We start from the raw sequence: 19,001 nt of genomic DNA on the forward strand, positions 1-19,001 counted from the left end.
TTTTTTTTTTTTTAACCCTTGTACTTTGGTGTATTGTCTCATAGGTGGAAGATTGGTAAGGGTGGGCCATGGGGGTCAAGTGACTTGCCCAGGGTCACACAGCTGGGAAGTGGCTGAGGCCGGGTTTGAACCTAGGACCTCCTGTCTCCAGGCCTGACTCTCACTCCACTGAGCTACCCAGCTGCCCCCCCTAATTCATTCTTTAGATTTTAGCCACCAGGAATAATGTCACCCCACCCAACTTAGAATTAAGTGGGGAGGGGAGAGGTCCGTGACACTACTTTCTGTCTCTCCCCCACTTTACGGGAACCAATGGCAGTCTTTCAATTTGCCTGGCACTGCCCAAGGGGGATGACAGTAGTCTTTGGAGGTCTGAGCTCACTCTAGTAAGTGACTTGTGAATTCTCTTGCTTAGTGTTAAGTAGGAGTGCTTAAGTCTTGACTGCTAAAAGTTGCTGACTGATAGACAAAGAATGTTTGATTCACTCTTCACAGAATGCACAGAATAAAATTTGGGTTGTTTAATGAGGTCTATGGCATCTATCTTAAAGCAAAATACTTTTCCCAGTGAATTGGAGATATTGAATCTTATCTCCATCATAATGTATTCAGTGTTTAGTCAATTATGAGCTGTAATCTTTCTCTGCATTCCTCTTCATTCCAAAAAGAATACTGTTCATTACTGATCATACAACTCTTCTCCATCATTTCATATTTTATTTTTTGACACTTATGTGTAAAAACAATATCCAACATTTTAAATTTTAGTCTTGGATTTTCTCCCCCATACCCAAGAGCTGTGAAGCAATATCAAATAGCTTTTGCATGTACAATATTGTAAAATATTTTTCCATATTGATCCTTCTGTGGAACCAAATTCTCACAAACAAAACAAAAAATTGAAAGTGAAATCATTTTTCTTTGGTCCAGATTCAGATCTTTGTCTGGAAATTGATGAAACTTTTATTATGAGTCCTTTGGGATTGTTTGGATCCTTGTATTGTTGAGGATACCTCAAAATAATTGTTCTACATACAATATTGTTTCACAATGTACAGTGTTCTCCTAGTTCTGCTAAATTCTGTCTGCCTCAATTCTCAAGTCTTTCCAGGTTTTCCTGAGCTCTTCCATCTCATTAATTATAAAATAATAGTATTCCATTACAATCATATGCCACAATTTACTATTAATGAATTTCCTCTTACTTTCTAATTCTTTTGTCAGCTGCAAAAAAAGCAGCTTTAAGTGTTGTTTTTTAATGTCCTTTGGTCATCATTCCAAATTACTCTCTCCAGAATGGATGAATCAGTTCACAACTCCCCCAATACTGCACTAGTGTCTCAATTTCCTTACATCTCTTCCAATTTTTTTCACTTTCTTTTTCTGTTATAGGAGTCAATCTAATAGATTTGTGGTGCTCCCTCAAATTTATTAAAATTTGCATTTCTCTAAGTAATAGTGATCACCCACAACCTAAGGAAAACACAAAGAACTTGAGCACATTCATTAGGTTTTTCTGGACTATAAATCAAGAGATGATCTTTGGCTGAAAGCCTTAATATAGGGAATCCATCTGGAACTAGTCTGTTCAGAAGATATTTTCTCATATTGAACAAGCACTAGACTCTCCATTTTAATGTCTTTCTTCATTCATGACAATAATAAGATTTCTATTCAAAAGGAATTCTAGGTTGGGAATAAAAGATGATTTTTGCCTGAAAAGTGCTTACCACATTGATCATATTCCCAAAGTTTCTCTCTAGTGTGGATCCTCTTACATTAAAAAATCTAAAAGTGGCAACTATAAGCTCAGCCTCAATCAGATTTCCCTTCGGTAAAGATTTTGTGACATGAAGTCACTGTGGAGTTTCATGTGAAAGCTGATCTGAACTGATTACATCCATAAAGTTTCTCTCCAATGTAGATGCTGTATTAAGGTGGTACTGGGGAGGGGATCAGATGGATAGAATCAGGCCAGTATCAGGATGTTAACTGTGGTTTGGGAAGGCCAACAGAAACCCAGTTTAGGCAGAGCCTCGTCTGAGACCAATACACACAGACCACTTAGTAACAGGGAAGTTGTGTTTATTCTAAGAGGAAAGGATAGATGGGAATTAGGATGACCCTAAAACTAATGTCAACTAACTAAAATTTCCTAGATCTAATTGTCCCTTCACAGGGAGTCTTCGGAGAGATTGATCGACACTAACCCTCACCTCTGTGACCTAAAAAAAACCCAGTCCCTGCTCTACCTAAATCTGCACTAACCCTCTGTCCCCCTTAGGGAGTATTAGAGGTAGTGGTCTATGGCAGTTAGGCAAGGTCCAAGGAAAGGTCCTGGATACAAAAGGAACCCAGACCTGTTAGATAGCCTGATGTTCCAGAATCACAAGGAAACACAGCAGACAACAGCAAGGCAGAAGGTAGCATGAGGAATCAGGGTAGATCAACAACCACAGAGGACAGGCAGCCAATCTCTTCAGGTAAATCCAGAGAGACAGACAGCCAAACCCCCAGTTAACCATCTAACCCCTACTTTCACATACTAGAATCTTTATCCTCCTGCAACTCTCCCCTGCAGAACAACCTCTCTTGCTAAAACCCTCTCTTCCTTATAATAGTTCCCCACTTTGCACAAAGCCAAATTAATGATGAAAACAATATTTTGGCATTTGTGCATCAACAAACTTATATCCCACCTAAACCAAAATTAACATTAATGCATTGCTGGTGGAATTGTGAACAGATCCAACCATTCTGGGTGGCAATTTGGAACTATGCTCAAAGGGCTTTAAAAGACTATCTGCCTTTTGATCCAGCCATACCACTGCTTGCATTATACCCCAAAGAGATAATAAGGAAAAAGACTTGTACAAAAATATTTATAGCCGTGCTCTATGTGGTGGCAAAAAAATTAGAAAATGAGAGAATTTCCTTTGATTGGGGAATGGCTGAACAAATTGTGGTGTCTGTTGGTGATGGAATACTATTGTGCTAAAAGGAATAAAGAACTGGAGGAATTCCATGTGAACTGGAATGACCTCCAGGAATTGATGCAGAGTGAAAGGTGCGGATCCAAGAGAACACTGTACACAGAGACTGATATACTGTGTTACAATCGAACATAATGGACTTCTCTACTAGCAACAATGCAAGGATCCAGAGCAAGGCTGAGTGTCTTATAAGAAAGAAAACTAGCCACATTCAGAGGAAAAACTGTGGGAGGAGAAACACAAAAGAAAAACAACTGCTTGAAAACATGGCTGTTGGGGATATTATTGGGGATGTAGACACTAAACGATAACTCTAGTCCAACTATCAATAATATGGAATTAGGTCTTGATCAATGATACATGTAAAACTCTGTGGAACTGTGCGTTGGCTAAGAGGGGTTGGGGACTTGGGGGAGAGGGAAAGAACATGAAATGTGTAACTAGGGGAAAATATTCAAAATAAAAAAAGGAAAAAATCTATATTAGGGTGGTATTGAGGATGGGATCTGATGGATAGAATTGGGCCAGTCTCAGGATGTTAACTGTGGTTTGGGAAGGCCATCAGAAACCCAGTCCAGGCAGAGCCTCGTCTTAGACCAATATACACAGACCATTTAGTAACAGGGAAGGTCTTTGATCCAAAAGGAACCCAGACCTGGTCTAACAGTCAGATAGCCTGATGTTCCAGAATCACAAGGAAACACAGTAGGCAACAGCAAGGTAGGTAGGATGAGGAATCAGGGTAGATCAGCAACCACAGGACAGGCAGCCAGTCTCCCCAGGTAAATCCAGACAGAGACAGGAAAACGCCCAGTTAACCATCTAACCCCTAATTTTACATTCTAGAATCTTTATCCTCCTGCAACTCTCCCCTGCAGACCAACCTCTCTTGCTAAAACCCTTCTTCCTCATGTTAATGCTCTGATATTTAGCCAGATAAATATTCAGTGAAAATCATCGCACAACATTTTCATTCTCTCCAGTGTGGACTCTCTGATGTGCGACAAGTTCCCACTTCTGTCTGAAAGCCTTTCCACAGTGTTTACATTCATAAGGTTTCTCTCCAGTGTGGATTCTCTGATGTTGAACAAGAACTCTTCTCTCTGTGAAAGCCTGTCTACATTGTTTACATTCATAAGGTTTCTCTCCAGTGTGGACTCTGTGATGTCTAGCAAGATAGCCACTCCATGTGAAAGCTTTTCCACATTGTTTACATTCATATGGTTTCTCTCCAGTGTGGATTCTCTCATGTGCAACAAGATCACTCTTCCTTCTGAAAGCCTTTCCACATTGTTTACATTCATGAGGTTTCTCTCCAGTGTGGATTCTTTGATGTGCAACAAGATTGCTCTTCTGTGTGAAATTCTTTCCACAGTGTTTACATTCATGAGGCTTCTCTCCAGTGTGGATTCTCTGATGTTTAGCAAGATCGCCCTTGTATCTGAATGCCATTCCACATTGTTTACATTCAAATGGTTTCTCTGCAGTGTGAATACTCTGATGTTTAGCGAGGTGTTCACTCCCTATAAAAGCCTTTCCACATTGTTTACATTCATAAGGTTTCTCTCCAGTATGGATTCTCTGATGCACAACAAGTCTATTCCTTCGTATAAAAGCCTTTCCACATTGTTTACATTCATAAGGTTTGTCTCCAGTGTGGATTCTCTGATGTACAACAAGAGAGGACCTATGTGCAAAAGCCTTTCCACATTGTTTACATTCAAAAGGTTTCTCTCCTGTGTGGATTCTCTGATGTATGGCAAGAGTGTACCTCAGTTTAAAAGCCTTTTCACAGTGTTTACATTCATAAGGTTTTTCTCCAGTGTGGATCCTCTGATGTATGGCAACATGGACCTTCTGTGAGAAAGCCTTTCCACACTGATTACATTTATAAGGTTTCTCTCCAGTATGGACTCTCTGATGTGTAGCAAGAGAGCCCCTGTGTGTGAAAGCCTTTCCACATTGTTTGCATTCATAAGTGCTCTCTCCAGTGTGGATTCTCTGATGTGCAGTAAGAGAAAACCTGTATTTGAAAGCCTTTCCACATTGTTTACATTCATAAGGTTTCCCTCCAATGTGGATTCTCTGATGTATGGCAAGATAGTCTCTCCGTGCAAAAGCCTTTCCACATTGTTTACATTCAGGTTTCTCTATAGTGTGAATTCTCTGATGTGTAGCAAGATTGCACCTCTGTGTGAAAGTTTTTCCACAAGGTTTACATTCATAAGGTTTCTCTCCAGTATAGATTTTCTGATGTGACTCATGCTCAGAGTTCTGACTAAAAGGTCTCCCAACTTTATTAAACTCTGAACCCATCTCTACATGTTTAGTTTTTGGATGTCTAATGAGGTCTAAACTAGAGCTAAAGGTCATTCCTCCTAGGTGACCTTGATACAAGGGCATTTTAGGAGGTTTCTCAGCCAACTGAATAAGGTCTAATTCTATAGGAAAGCATTTGCGGTATTCACTATCCTGAGAACAGTGATTTTCTGAGGTCAATTTTGTATACTGATTTAGAACTGAACATTGGCTGAATTTCTCTGCTATTCCATCAATTTCATAGTCACTCTTTGGATTTTCATTTCCCTTGGTATTAGAGTCATAGATTTCTCTCAAAATGAAGTCAGAGAGACTCTCATTTGTGCATCTTTGGAGGACATATCCTTCTACAAAAAGGCTCAGCTTGGTAGATATCTTATTCACTTCAAAATTAGTCTCTGCTTCTGAAAAAAAAAGATATAAATAAAGAAGGAAGATACACACACGGAAATATACCTTCTTTCCTCTGATAGCAAAAAGCAAACTGATTTTTATTCTATTTACCCAGGCCAAAAGGAGTTTTCAAACTTAAACAACCAGAACCAGTCTTTGATTCTATGACCACTTGGTCATAATTGTAAATTGGATGATTTTTTAGAAAGACTTTCACATACAATAACAATGGAAACGCACAATGGAGCAGTGACACAGGCAGACCAAAGATTCTCATCATACTTCATAATTCATGCCATGAGAAAAGAATGGAGGAATGACATAAATAACTTCCTTGCAGCTAGACTACAACTCTAACTCTGTGTCTGAGCATGCTCTGTCCAGAGCACTATACAGTCTTTCTCCATTGCCTTTTCTATCTTAACTTTAAAAATCACTCATTGATTATTCTCATAATTTTATTAATCTCAGGTAACCTTTTAGATATTCTGTTCTCATCATTTTGGAGGCACTATCACATGATCATTGTTGGTAAATTTTATATGCTACACTGAGAAACAATTTGACTCCTTTTAACTCTCATGCAGTAATTTTCAAAGTGGAATATGTTTTCTTCTTTTCTCTATGGATGCAAAGATATTATGCCATTTAATGTAGATAGACTAAATATTCATCTTATTTTATGATCTACCATATGTTATATCTCATACACTATACTGAGTCCATCATTCATCTCTCAGGAAATAAACATTACGAATGAGGGTTGGTCTGCCAGCCCCAAGTTTAGCACTCCCCTCACTATAACAGATAAAAAGTCTTTTGAGATAACAGCCCTTATATACCTGCTTTCACTTAACACACCTGGACAGGAGCTCCTTGAGCCTTTTTGCTCTACCAGCCAAGTTCCTTCCCCTGGCTGAAAAATGGAGATAAAATCTTCTCTAGGAACTGGAAATCCTGGATATAAGAAAGACAGAAGGAATCAGGAGAGAAAAATAAAAAATTTAGTCCTCTTAACAAAAAAAAGAGCATGCAACCAAGGTCTATAGGATAGTTTCTGGTGTATTCACTGTTGGAACATTTGCAGAAGGGCAGAGATTATAGAACCCATCTGTAATCAGGAAAGTCCTGTATATTTGGAATTGGGGAGATGACATTTAAAAGTATGTTACAAATTTTCTATGGACACGTGGGGACTATCAGACTACATTTCCCGTGATTCCAATGGGTTTCCGGTTTCCAGTTCTTTGGGCGTGGAGATGTACATGTCCCCACGCATAGGACAGTTTAAATGAGAGGAGGACCTAAAGAAGGCCCTTGATCTTCCTGAGGACCTGGCTGGCATGCAGAAAGAGAGGATTGGTTCCGTTGGTAAAAAGCTAGGCTAGCACGGTCATATATATTTTACCAACATGGCCATGGCTTTAATTAAAATACTAATTTCTATTATTATATCAGTCTTTATCATTTTTAATCTTAACAATTATGGCAACCATATGAAGTTTGGATTAAGAATTCTCAATTTTCCAGATAGCCTAACGAGAAGTGGCCTTGCTCGCCGTGCTTTTGCTAAAAGCAACAGCATGTTTTTGCCTCAGCTGGGACTCAACCAGCCAGTCCAGCCCAACCACCTTGGGAGGTCAGGCCAGCTGATTCTGGCCTCTGGCTTTAAACCCAAAATGCCGGAGCCCAGCCAGTATCGTCTCGCCGCTTATCTCCTGGGTCCTGACCTGGTCTCCCTTCCTGCTGCTTCCCTGTCGAACCTTGAGCCTGCCAGTGCCCCAGTGCCTGTGATCTCTGCTGCTTTTCCTGCTGCCTCATGTTCCTGCCTGAAGCCCGCCAGTGCAGACCATTTCTGTGGATCCGGAATCCTGAGATTTCCGAGGAGCGACCCCCACCCTGACTTGCCGAGTGCTGCCGTTTCAGCTTCAGCTCTGCCGCTAAAGATTTGGGAAGTATTTTCCTTTCTCCCTACTCTCTTATAGAGGACTCTTAACCTGAAAGGCCATTCTTGCCCTCCACGGGGAAACCCTTGCCCACAATTTCTACACGTGGGTATTTTCTACAAACCTGACCTAAGCTTTTCTCTAGCCCCGAGCCCACGACCCGACCCCACGTGGACCTAGCGTCTGAACCTTGAACTAGTGATTACTCTTCATCGGGTGCATGGCCTATTCAGACTTTCTTGTGATTAAGAACTGAACATCAGGGGAAGAAATTCACCCCATACCTGCTAAGAACTTTGAACTTAAAAAACCCCTTAACTTTTAAAACCTCGGAACTCAGAGTTTTAAAGAGACTGTATCATACTGTATTTTGCTAATTAGTTTTGTGAATTAATCTTGCTTATTTCATTGATTTTCCTGTTGCACTGAATCATTTTAAGCTAATGAAGTTTCTGCTTATGATTTTATTATATTTCCTAACTTACTTAAAGTTTATTGTATCAAAAACAATGCGATTATATGTACATCTTATAGGAGCACGTCTTTTAAGTTTTATTCTGTCTTGGTAATTGTATAGAACCTTGGAAGTTTCCATGCCTTGAGATTTAAACTGTAATTTTTCAAGAGGTCTTTTAACTTTTACTTTAGATTCTAAAGAATTGTTGTCTTAAAGGATAAGCTTTTATGTATTTTATTATAAGAAAAAATATTGCCTTAAATGGGTAGAAGTATGAAAATTTCCTACCCGGGATTTTTTTTAAAACAGGAAGCCAAGGAGCTCCTGTATACTTTTATTGGAAGGATCTAGAATTCTTGAGGTAATTTAGACCAGGAGATTTTTAAAATATCACATTTTGATATGAAAGCAGTAACAGTTTGTTGAGAAACTCTTAGCCAAGATTTAAAAGTTGTAACAAGTATATGATTTTTTTAAACATCATTGTTTATTGTTTTAAAATGTGTTATTAGAAATTATGGTACTCTTATTTGAATGTGCATTGTGAATCTGCTATTTTGTAAATCCTCACAGAAAGTGAATCTCATTTTTGGGTAAAAAAAAAAACCCATCACTAGTTCTAAGCTATATGTATATATTTTTGATTTTTAAAACATTCTTTTTTTTTAATTAGAGAAATTGATTTTTCCTTTTTCTCATCTTGTACTGGAAGTACATATATTATCATTATTTATCTATTTATTTATTTTGCAGTGATATAAGCTTAATGCAAACATCTGAAGAGCCTGAGACCTATGGGACTGTGATTTAATGCCTTTCTGTCTGATTCCAGGAGAAGGGAACATGAGAGCCGTTAATAGTGCTAAGAAAGCACAAGGAAGGTCAAAGAGACCTGACTGAGAATCTGCATGGATTGCAGGAGTTCTATGCCAATACTGAAGAGTCTGAAACTGGGGTTTGAGTTTTTTTTGGAGTTCCAGTCTTTTGTAACATTTTAGAGGACAAGGATCCCCTTTAACTTAGATTCCTAGTAAAGCACATAAGATTGGTTATTTTTTGGCTCATTCCCTGCGAAGTTGAAGGCAAATCAGATCAGAGAGAGATGTTTTCCCTTAAGTCTTGGCCCTGAATGGGTAATAGCAAACTGCTTAAATCACTTTCATTGGGCCTTGATTCAAAGGCCTGTTATAAGTTTATTTTCCCTACATTTTTTGCACATTTTACAATTCATTCACAAGTTAATTTTCCCTTCTTTTTTCTTGGATTTTATTCTTTTTATTTTGCCAAATGATTTCATACAACCCCTGTGACTCAGCCACTCATCCTTAGCTGACCTGAGGTACCCTTTTTAAGAAAAAAGGTGTGTTTAGAATTTTCCCCAGGGGGATGGGATGTGTATTAAGTTTTAAAAAATAGAAAATGTAAAAATATATGTATATTTAACTCTTTTAGAAGTAATTTCAGGGGGAAATGTATGATTCTTAGAAGGAAATGTATGTTTTATAATCTATAATGTTAAGTTTAAATTCTTTTGAGAATAATTTCAGGATAAGGATTTTGCCATCTCCCCAGAATCCAGACCACCGACCTGTTTGATGAAGGCACCAAAAGATGCCTAAAGACCCTTCACTGGATCATGAAGACAAAAATTGAACTTTGGGTGCTGTTGATTTTGAACTATGGGGAGTTAAACGAGCTGAATGCAATTTGTTTTGAATGTACTCTATTATGCCAATAGGGGACTGCCCCCAAATTGGTTTTTTGTCAATGCGGCTAGTTTATCCATTTGTTTACCCATTTCTTTTATCCCCCAAATTCCTGAAATTTAGAAGTTGTCTATGTTTACAGATCCAGCAAAGAAAAAAAGGCCAACCTTTTTTTTTTGCCGGATCTCAGGGGGAAATGTATATTTGGAATTGGGGAGATGACATTTAAAAGTATGTTACAAATTTTCTATGGACACGTGGGGACTATCAGACTACATTTCCCGTGATTCCAATGGGTTTCCGGTTTCCGGTTCTTTGGGCGTGGAGATATACACGTCCCCACGCATAGGACAGTTTAAATGAGAGGAGGACCTAAAGAAGGCCCTCGATCTTCCTGAGGACCTGGCTGGCGTGCAGAGAGAGAGGATGGGCTCCATTGGTAAAAAGCTAGGCTAGCACGGTCATATATATTTTACCAAAATGGCAATGGCTTTAATTAAAATACTAATTTCTATTATTATATCAGTCTTTATCATTTTTAATCTTAACAGTCCACCTTTACCACCTCTTGTAATAGAAGGAGAGGCACTTTCCACAGCCTCCATTTTCTAGAAATTAAAGGCAGCTGGTAGTGAAGGAGTAAGAGATCAGAACTTAAGAGTCAGAAAAATAAATTTAATACAGCCTCAGATAGCTGTGTAGTTGGCCTGAAGTATTTCATATAGCTTGGGCCACATATTCTTTTGTTGCCAAAGTCCTTTGGAAAGAAATTATTCCTTGTTTTGGCCTGCTGGCACACATTGATTCAGATAGGGGAACTCATTTTACTGATTTGATTTTATCACAAATTTATTCATGTTTGGGGATAACTCCTAAATTGCATACACCATACCATCCTCAGATCTCCAGTCACGTTGAAGGAATGAATAAAGAACTAAAACTATGTTTGGCAAATTGTGCATAGAAGACTCATTTAAAATGGCCTGAAATTCTACACCTCGCCCTATTTTATCTCAGAAGTCAACCCAGAGGTGATTTACACAACTCACCATTTGAGATGCTATTTGGACATCCACCTATTCAGGCATAATCATATACCTCTGCTTATAAGTCATTGTTAGGAGGGGATATAACCACTGCCACATATATCAGACAATTATAAACAAAATTACGAGAACTCCATGACTCTGGAGCTGCAGTTCAGATAGGCCCCATAGACTTCTCGCTTCACGATTTAAACACAGGTGATAGTGTGTACATAGAGTTTCAAATGTACTGGGTCAACTGAACCTGCTTATGACAGACCGTTCCAGGTCCTAATGACTACACCAACAGTCATAAAAATTCGGGAGAGGGACTCATGGATTCATTGTAGCCATTTAAAATGAGTACCTTTTGTTGATAATGAATAATTGCCTGTTCTGATTGTATTTGACTATTAATCATGATAAGACTTCCCTATTGCTGAAACTGTACTATTTTGGTGCACTGTATTTCATTGATCCTTCTACTTGAACAAATTGCCTTTGTAGGACAAAACATATGTTACTTCGAAAAAGAAAACCTGTATTAGTGACCTATATTGACTTGATGTGCCTTTAATTAAACTTTGTGCCTTTTGTGAATTTTTTGATTTTCTTGAATGTATTATTTGCACTCACACTGTGGATCAAGGCAAATTAAAGAGGAAATGAATCTTATTTTTCAGAAATTAGCCTCTATACTTTACTTCTGTGATTGTGAAAAATACATATTTTTAATATTTTTGTTTTTCTTCCGACATGTGCCATACAGTATTCAATTTTTTCTCACATTTTTTGTATTTGAAGCACATCACAAGTATTGTGTAGTTTTTTTTAACAGTTTTGATTTTTGCAATAGAAAAAGGTAAGATGACCATTTGCCTAGCATATAAATGTGTACCCCAAAATCTTTGGACTATGGCACCCTGCCATTAGTTATTTAAATATAATTTATCATGACTTTTGCACAATGAATATGTCTAATTGAAGAAAAAACAGACCATAAAGGAGCACATAAGCAAACCTGCAAAGTGCCACAAGAGCACAAAAAGAGACCAAATCAATCCTATAGGGATCGATGACATTCTGCGCATATGATCATGTATGAGAATTAAGGTTGTAGCTGTTTAACACATGTAAAATGCAGGACTTCCTTGTTGAAAGCGATTGAGAGAAACTGGGTCTCTAATAGGTATTTTTATCTGGATCCCATCAAAGTTAATAGAGCTGACAGGGTCATATATTGACTCTTTTGATCTGAAGGGATTGGGTCAAATGATGGATGGCATATCTGAGATAAAAAGCCAGACCCCTCCCAATGGCTCCTTTTTATTATTGAAAACATATTTAGTTTTTAGGATAGACTCAAGTTTTAAAAAAAGCCTCTAGGTACTGTATAATAAACCAGCTGTTAAGGAGTTAACAGTTTTTCCCCAAGCCAAGAAAAAAGCAGAAACTAGTATAAGTTGTTCTGTATCTCTTCTCCCTGCTTCCAGACATTTCAAGGACACTGTAGTCAGACACAGACAGTTCTCCCTTAGGTAATTTCAATGACTGAATATACCCTGCACCAAAAAGATAATGAAGGCTCATTCTTTAATGTATCTTTCAAAGCATAGAAACTTCTTTTAAAATAGAATGTTAGATAAAATAAGTCTCAAATTTTAACTTTGGACCCTTGCCACATCCTGTTTAAGAAGGGAAATGTTAACATGATCCATTAGGGAGACTGTTCTCTCAAAGGATCAAAGGGGGGAATATGTAGTTAGAATGTTGTACCCCAGGACTGAGTTCCCCAGAATTCCTTTAATATTTCCCAGAATCCTTTCCTCTCCCCACCATGTTGTGTCCTCAGGTTTTGTAAATAGTTGTGTATAACTCTGCCCTGAGAGCTCTCCCTCTCCCTCTCCCTTTCTTTTGCTCTCTCCCCTGCCCCCTTCTCTGGCGGCTCTGCACTCTTGAGGCCCCTGTGTGTGTGATCCTAGGAAATTTTTTCCTTTACTGAGGCTATTACTTTCCTTTTGCTTCAAGTATTTTAAAAATAAATTTTATAAAATATAATACTTGGAGTATCTTGACATTAATTTTTAATCTTACAATTGTCTTTATTTGTACCACCACCCCCTGCTATGGTTGGTTTGGAGATAATGATAAAAGTCCACAGATATGTTGGACAAACTTTTCCATGGCAAAGCCATAGGTACATTACCACAGCCTGTAACACAAGGAGGTCACATGTTGCCTAAATGGAATTTTCCTACTTTTGTCTTTGATAAATGTCACATAAATGATGTTGGGTGGACTCCATCAAAATGGTTACAACCTGTATCAGTAACCTTTGGAGATGTTAAAGAGCTAAAATATCTCAATTGATTTTATTGGATGTTCAAAAGTTATTTTTAGATATCTAGGAGCTCCACTACCTCTTACTGATTCACCTACCTTTGACTTGTGTGTAATTATAAGTGCATGGGTGCACTATTGTATCCCCCACCTTCACATTTATAAAAATATAATAGATGACACATCAGAAGTGATTTTCACTATTATATTCCTCGCCTCCACATTGCAATGGATGGGACATATAAATAACTACCTTTTACATGTGTTACAGTATCATCCGGGAGGATTTCCCATATGGCTGGCTATCCCTTGGATGCTTCTATATTTGTAACTCTTCAGCTTACTCTACCCTTCCACCATAATGGTCTATGTTCTTGGTGGCATCAGAAGTACAGAGGTTTTTCTGGGCTCTCCTGCCAAATTTTGGAATGATGGCAATAATAGACTCTATTAGAACTATCTTAGCTGAACTTGAAAGATTGGCTAAATCTGGAGAACCTGTGACAAATATCCAGAGCTTCAAAGATTTTTAAATGACACACAGCAAGTGTCTATAGAGACTTTTGTGAATGCTAATAATGGGATTGTCTGCAGTTGTCATCAAATGGGCACTTGTTGTGGCCCTAGAGATGTTCCTAGGTGGATTTTATCATCTCATCTCTCAACCATCTAGGAAGGATTCTTATTTCAGGATGGACCACAAGATTAATGAGATTTAGCTTTAGGAATATAAATTTGTAACACTGGCTTACATTTTCACCGGAAGCTATCTAAAACAGAAGAGAAACAATTTCAGGATCAAGAAGGGAATATCTAAGCGTTCCTTCACATAATTCAAAGACTTTTTTTTTTCATAAAAGGCAGGCAGGAGGGAGAACCCTGGGCAACAATAAACAGTTTTGCTTTTTTAAGCATTGACAAAGGCTCAAAATCCTTTACATTTGGCTTGGAATGAAGGCAATCCTTTAATAGGAGATTCATAGTTAAAACAGGAAATAATCCTTACCTACATAGAGTAGATTTTGTACATTTTCCAGCATGACCTCTCTGTACAGCTCTTTCTGGGAATGGTCCAAAAGGCTCCACTCCTCCTCGGTAAAGTCCACAGCCACATCCTTGAAGGTTATAAATCCCTAAAAAAGCAAGAGTCACAAGATTTAGAGTTGAACCTTCAGAATTCATATAGTACAACCTTCATCCCCTAACTGGAGGAAACTGAAGCACACAAGGGATTTATGACAAACTCCTAACCTTGAAGAGTGTTACAGCCAACACTAGAGACCAGTCACTCACAGTCCAATGGAATATTGACAAAGGCATTTAGTGTCTGAAGTGAGAATCATGGTGTGAAGAGTAAAACCTAGAGAAACATCTTACTCTGAAATGCTTTTCCCTATGGGATCAGGAAGATGGAATATGTTCTCTGAGTGTGGTGGGAGATTCTATTGAGGAGAAAGTAAGGTGATCTGAAATTCCTTCTTATCACAAGTTTAACAATTGATCTGGTATGAACATTTTTTTGAAGAGTTTCTGAGAAGGTATTATGTATTAAAAGTGAAAAATATTACCAGTGGTTGATGAGGTGAAAACAAAAAAAGAATTCTCTACTTAATTTCCTAAAAGGCTAAAATACTGTTATCTAGATGAAAGAATAAAGAGGATTCCATAGTTATATGGGATCAGACTCTGATTCTAGCTAAGTGAAGATGCTCAGTCTCATGTATATTGAGAGTTTAGGGAAAGGGGCAGAGTCAAGATGGTAGCTTAGTAGCAGCAAAAGTCAAAACCACTCTGATTATCTTTCCATACCAATCCTTTAAAAGCACTTTAAAAGATAAAAATCCAAGCCCAACAGTATGTCCGAGTCACGGGGCTCTCCCATTGAACATGACTTGGAATGGTAGGCAAAGAGTATTTTCATGGGGTAACATGGAACCAGAAGAAAACTATACACAGAGGATTGCTGGCCAACCCCCTCACCCACCCACCTGCCACTCTAGATTCTGAAATAGGGCATAGCCTAACTTCAGGATCCTACAATGGGGGCTTCACCAGCAAAAGAACACCTCAGACACACCTCTTGACATCCTAAGCCCTGGTGAGGATCAACAGTCTATCTAGCAGGCAATCTCAAACCTCAACCACTAGCTGCATTGAAGCCTAAAGCCCCAGCTCACATTAGCTCACCACACCCAGTCTAATCCTGGCAACCAACAGAGGAGAGAGAATTGGTAAGTAGCTTACAGAATCTCCCCCCCCAAAAAAAAGGCCTGGGAAAATGAGTAAACAACAGAAAAAGGATACAATTCTTGAAAGCTTCTATGGGGGAAAAAAGAGCAAAGAGTGGAAACAACAGAGGATAACCCAATCCAGGTAATGACAAGCAAAACATAGGAGAAAAAAACAGGTATTGGTCTCATGCTCAGGAAGAACTCAAAAAGGAATTAAAAAATTAAATGAGACAGATTGAAGAAAAATGAGAAAAAGAAAATAACAGCTTAAAAAGAAAAACTGGTCAATTGGAATAAGTGGGACAAAAAAATCTAATGAAGAAAAAAATGCCTTGAAAAAAAAGAATTGACCTATTTGAAACAGGCCAAAAAATCAAATGCAAAAAAGAGTTCCATTAAGAGAAGAATAGACCAAATGGAAAAGCAGGATAAAAAGGTCATGGAAGAAATTTAGTCTCTAAAAATTAGAATTTAGTAAACAGAAGTTAATGACCTCATGAGACATTAATAAATAATCAAAATCAAAAGAATGAAAAAAATAGAAAAAATATGAAATATCTCACTGAAAAAATAAATGAAATGGAAAATAGATGCAGGAGAGAGCATATAAGAATTACTGGGCTACCTGAAAGTCATGACAGAAAAAAAAAGTCTAGTCATCATATTACAAGAATTTATTCAAGAAAACTGTACTGATATTTTTGAACTAGAAGACAAAAAAGACTTTGAAAGAACCCACAGATAAGCTCCTGTAATAAATCCCCAAACTCCAACTCCCAGGAATATTATAGCCAAGTTGAAGAGCACCCAGGACAAGGAGAAAATACTGCAAGCAGCTAGAAAGAAACAATTCAGGTAGCATCCGGAACCAGCCGGATTCAACTATGGGGTGTTCGGGAAACAGCCACCTGAGAGACCATAGGGGGAGGGAGGGGAACCATGCACGCAAGAAGACAAGGAAGTCTAATGGAACATGGCTAGTTTATTGCTGGTAAAGGACAAGAATATATATGTTCAGGGTGAGGGGGTTGGCGGTCGGGATGAAAAGAGAAAGGAACAAGTAGTTACGAAGCAGGAACATGGAAAAAGAACACGCAGTTATGTGGAAAATCTGGAGGACGTTTTGCAACTATGCCTCCGCCCATGCGGGGCTCATAATCCATATCGTTCTTGAAGGGTTACTATTTTTATTTTATAGTCTTGGCTCCTAACAAATTCCCCCTTTCTTTATTTTTAAATGAAGGGCATAATGACTAAGTGCGCTCCTTTTGACCGTTGTTTCCTCCAAGTCTATACCATATTTCTCAAAGCACCTTATGTTTCCCAGTTGATCCATAGATGATATTCGCAGTGACGGCCCCTGTCTTAGGCTACACAGGGGGAGTTACTCGACCATCAAGGGTCGAGGACCTGTGCTATTCCCGTCATTGGGTTACTGCCCTGTTACAATGTAGACGAGTATCGTGAGGTTGTTCCGCGTCCGTTATCTGAATACGATGGCATTGAACCGTAGGAAACTTATCAAGGGCTGAGTCGACGTTTGATTTAATGAATTTGGTTAGACGTTGGAGAACCCAAGGGCCAAAAGTAAGAGCTAATATAAGAATGAGAAGTGGTGTAATAATAGTAGGGATCAGAGTAGATAGCCAACGGGAGTTTTTAAGGAGTGTATTAAACCATCCTTCTCGTGTCTTGGCCTCCCTCTTTTTCTGAGCTAATCGCTCTCGTAATTTTGCCATGGATTCTCGGGCAATACCGGTATGGTCTGCATAAAAGCAGCATTCTTCTTTAAGTGCAACACATAACCCGCCCTCTTTTAGGAATAAAAGGTCAAGTCCCCGTCTATTCTGTAAAACAACCTCCAAAAGGGAGGTGAGAGATTTTTCTAAAGCTGTAACTGATTTTTCAATATCCTCAAGGTCTGCAACAAGTGCTGTATGGAGAGATTGGAGATAACGTGTTTCCACAAGAGCTGCGGTTCCGGTACTAATGCCGGCGGCTATTCCTCCGAGGCCTAGGAGGGTGATAATAGAGAGAGAGAGAACTTCTCGTTTATACCGTAAGGCAGAGGAGTCAATTGTTGTTAAAGCGTAGGGGCCATAATGATAAGTAATGCGGGGCCAAAGGGATATAAGGATACAGAATTCAGAGGAAAAATTGAAACGGGTCCCTATAATACATTTAGTGAGGCCGGTGTTACATGCCCAAAAGGTGTTATTGGGTGCAATCAGGTAGAAACTACCTAGATGCCTCTGCAGAGTGGAATTACATAAAGACTCATAAGGGGAGGGTGGTTTCCCCAGGCAGAGACCGGACCCTGAGAGATCAGAAATAATAAGCTTGGGGGGTTCATGAAAACAATGTTCAGGGGGCTGGATATAATAATCAGGATCGAGGTTTAAAGCAAAAGCTTCATAGTAAGAAGCGGGCAGCAGGGAGGCATAACCAACAGTCTCTAGTCTTATCGGGTTGAGAGAAATTTAGGGCCGTATATGTACCGAAGATAAGGTTAAGGAGACGCTGAGAAGTAGAAGCAGGAGGGAGGTAAGGGATTGGGTTTGGGATCAGGTGAGGTCTAGACTTAGCAGAGATTAAATGGGGTCTGGAGTTATCAAGGGGAATGTGGGTAACAGAGGGAAACCGTACTGGCGGAAGGGGGGGGAGTGGGGGTTGTCGCTCAGTGAAAATAGTATTAGGGCCAACCGAAACTGTGATGGTTTTGATTCGGAGGCAGATAGTCATAAGAACAACATCATCTGGACCTATCTTATAAAGGCGTAATCCCCAGGTAAGACCATCGGTCCATCGGGAATCCAATTTCCCGGTGCTGGTAAACGAGATGTTAAGGGCATTACAATTAGGGATCTTAGGGGGATTATTCAAAATACAAGAAGGCGGTCGAAGTCCGCTCGTAATTTAGATAAGATCCCCGTTTTTTGGGACCCAATGTACAGTACCGATAGTCTCACACCCCCAGATGGCACAGAATCCTTCAGAAAGACCACCGCAAAAGTCAGGTTGGGAAAATCCTGGACAACCGTAGATGGGGAATGTAGGTATCATTTTCGTCCCGGGCGGAGGTGGAGTGGCAGGTGAACAGTAGTGAAGCGAGGAGGAAGAAGGGTTTCCTAGCTAACAAAAGTCAATAAAAAGCTCGGGGAACCAAGTGAGAGGAGACATGTTCTGTGAAGTGACCCGCGAAAGAATTTTGGTTGATCAGGTTAATGATTTCCCAGGTTTGTCTGACAGGGAAGTGAGGGCTCCGACCGTGGCAGGCAAGGAATAACTGGAAGATGTAGAGGAGGCAATTCCAAGGAGAGGTCATCTTCCTGCGAAATGAAGAGAAGGTTTCTCAGGGGTAAGCCCTGGGCCATCAAGATTAGTGTCGGGGGTAAAGGTTTTGATCAGCCTAGACGGGACCCAACGGGCATTATTCGCTGTTTTATCAAAGATGCAGGCGGAACCTTTTCCCCAAATAAGGGCAGGGTCAGGGCCACACCAGAGGCCAGTGAGTGGGTCACGCCAAAGGACTGTGGCCAAATTTGATGAAGTATGCGGATGCCAGTGGCGATCAGCGGCAGAACGCCCTTC

The 19,001-nt window shown here is 39.3% G+C and overlaps 1 protein-coding gene and 1 pseudogene across 1 annotated transcript in view; one reads left to right on the top strand and one right to left on the bottom strand.

Moving 5' to 3' along the window:
- The window catches only part of LOC123240686, a 118,079-nt pseudogene that overhangs the window by 20,328 nt on the left and 78,750 nt on the right, over positions 1-19,001 (top strand).
- The window catches only part of LOC123239022 (zinc finger protein OZF-like), a 67,091-nt gene continuing 52,037 nt past the window's right edge, over positions 3,948-19,001 (bottom strand). The window contains exons 3-4 of the mRNA XM_044666295.1: positions 4,848-4,932; positions 3,948-4,343 (exon numbers count right to left, since the gene is read on the bottom strand). Of these exons, the coding sequence (XP_044522230.1) occupies positions 3,948-4,343; positions 4,848-4,932 (481 nt within the window). The remainder of the gene's footprint in view (positions 4,344-4,847; positions 4,933-19,001) is intronic.

The sequence above is a fragment of the Gracilinanus agilis genome, chromosome 3 (assembly GCF_016433145.1).
Source record: "Gracilinanus agilis isolate LMUSP501 chromosome 3, AgileGrace, whole genome shotgun sequence".
NCBI lineage: Eukaryota > Metazoa > Chordata > Mammalia > Didelphimorphia > Didelphidae > Gracilinanus > Gracilinanus agilis.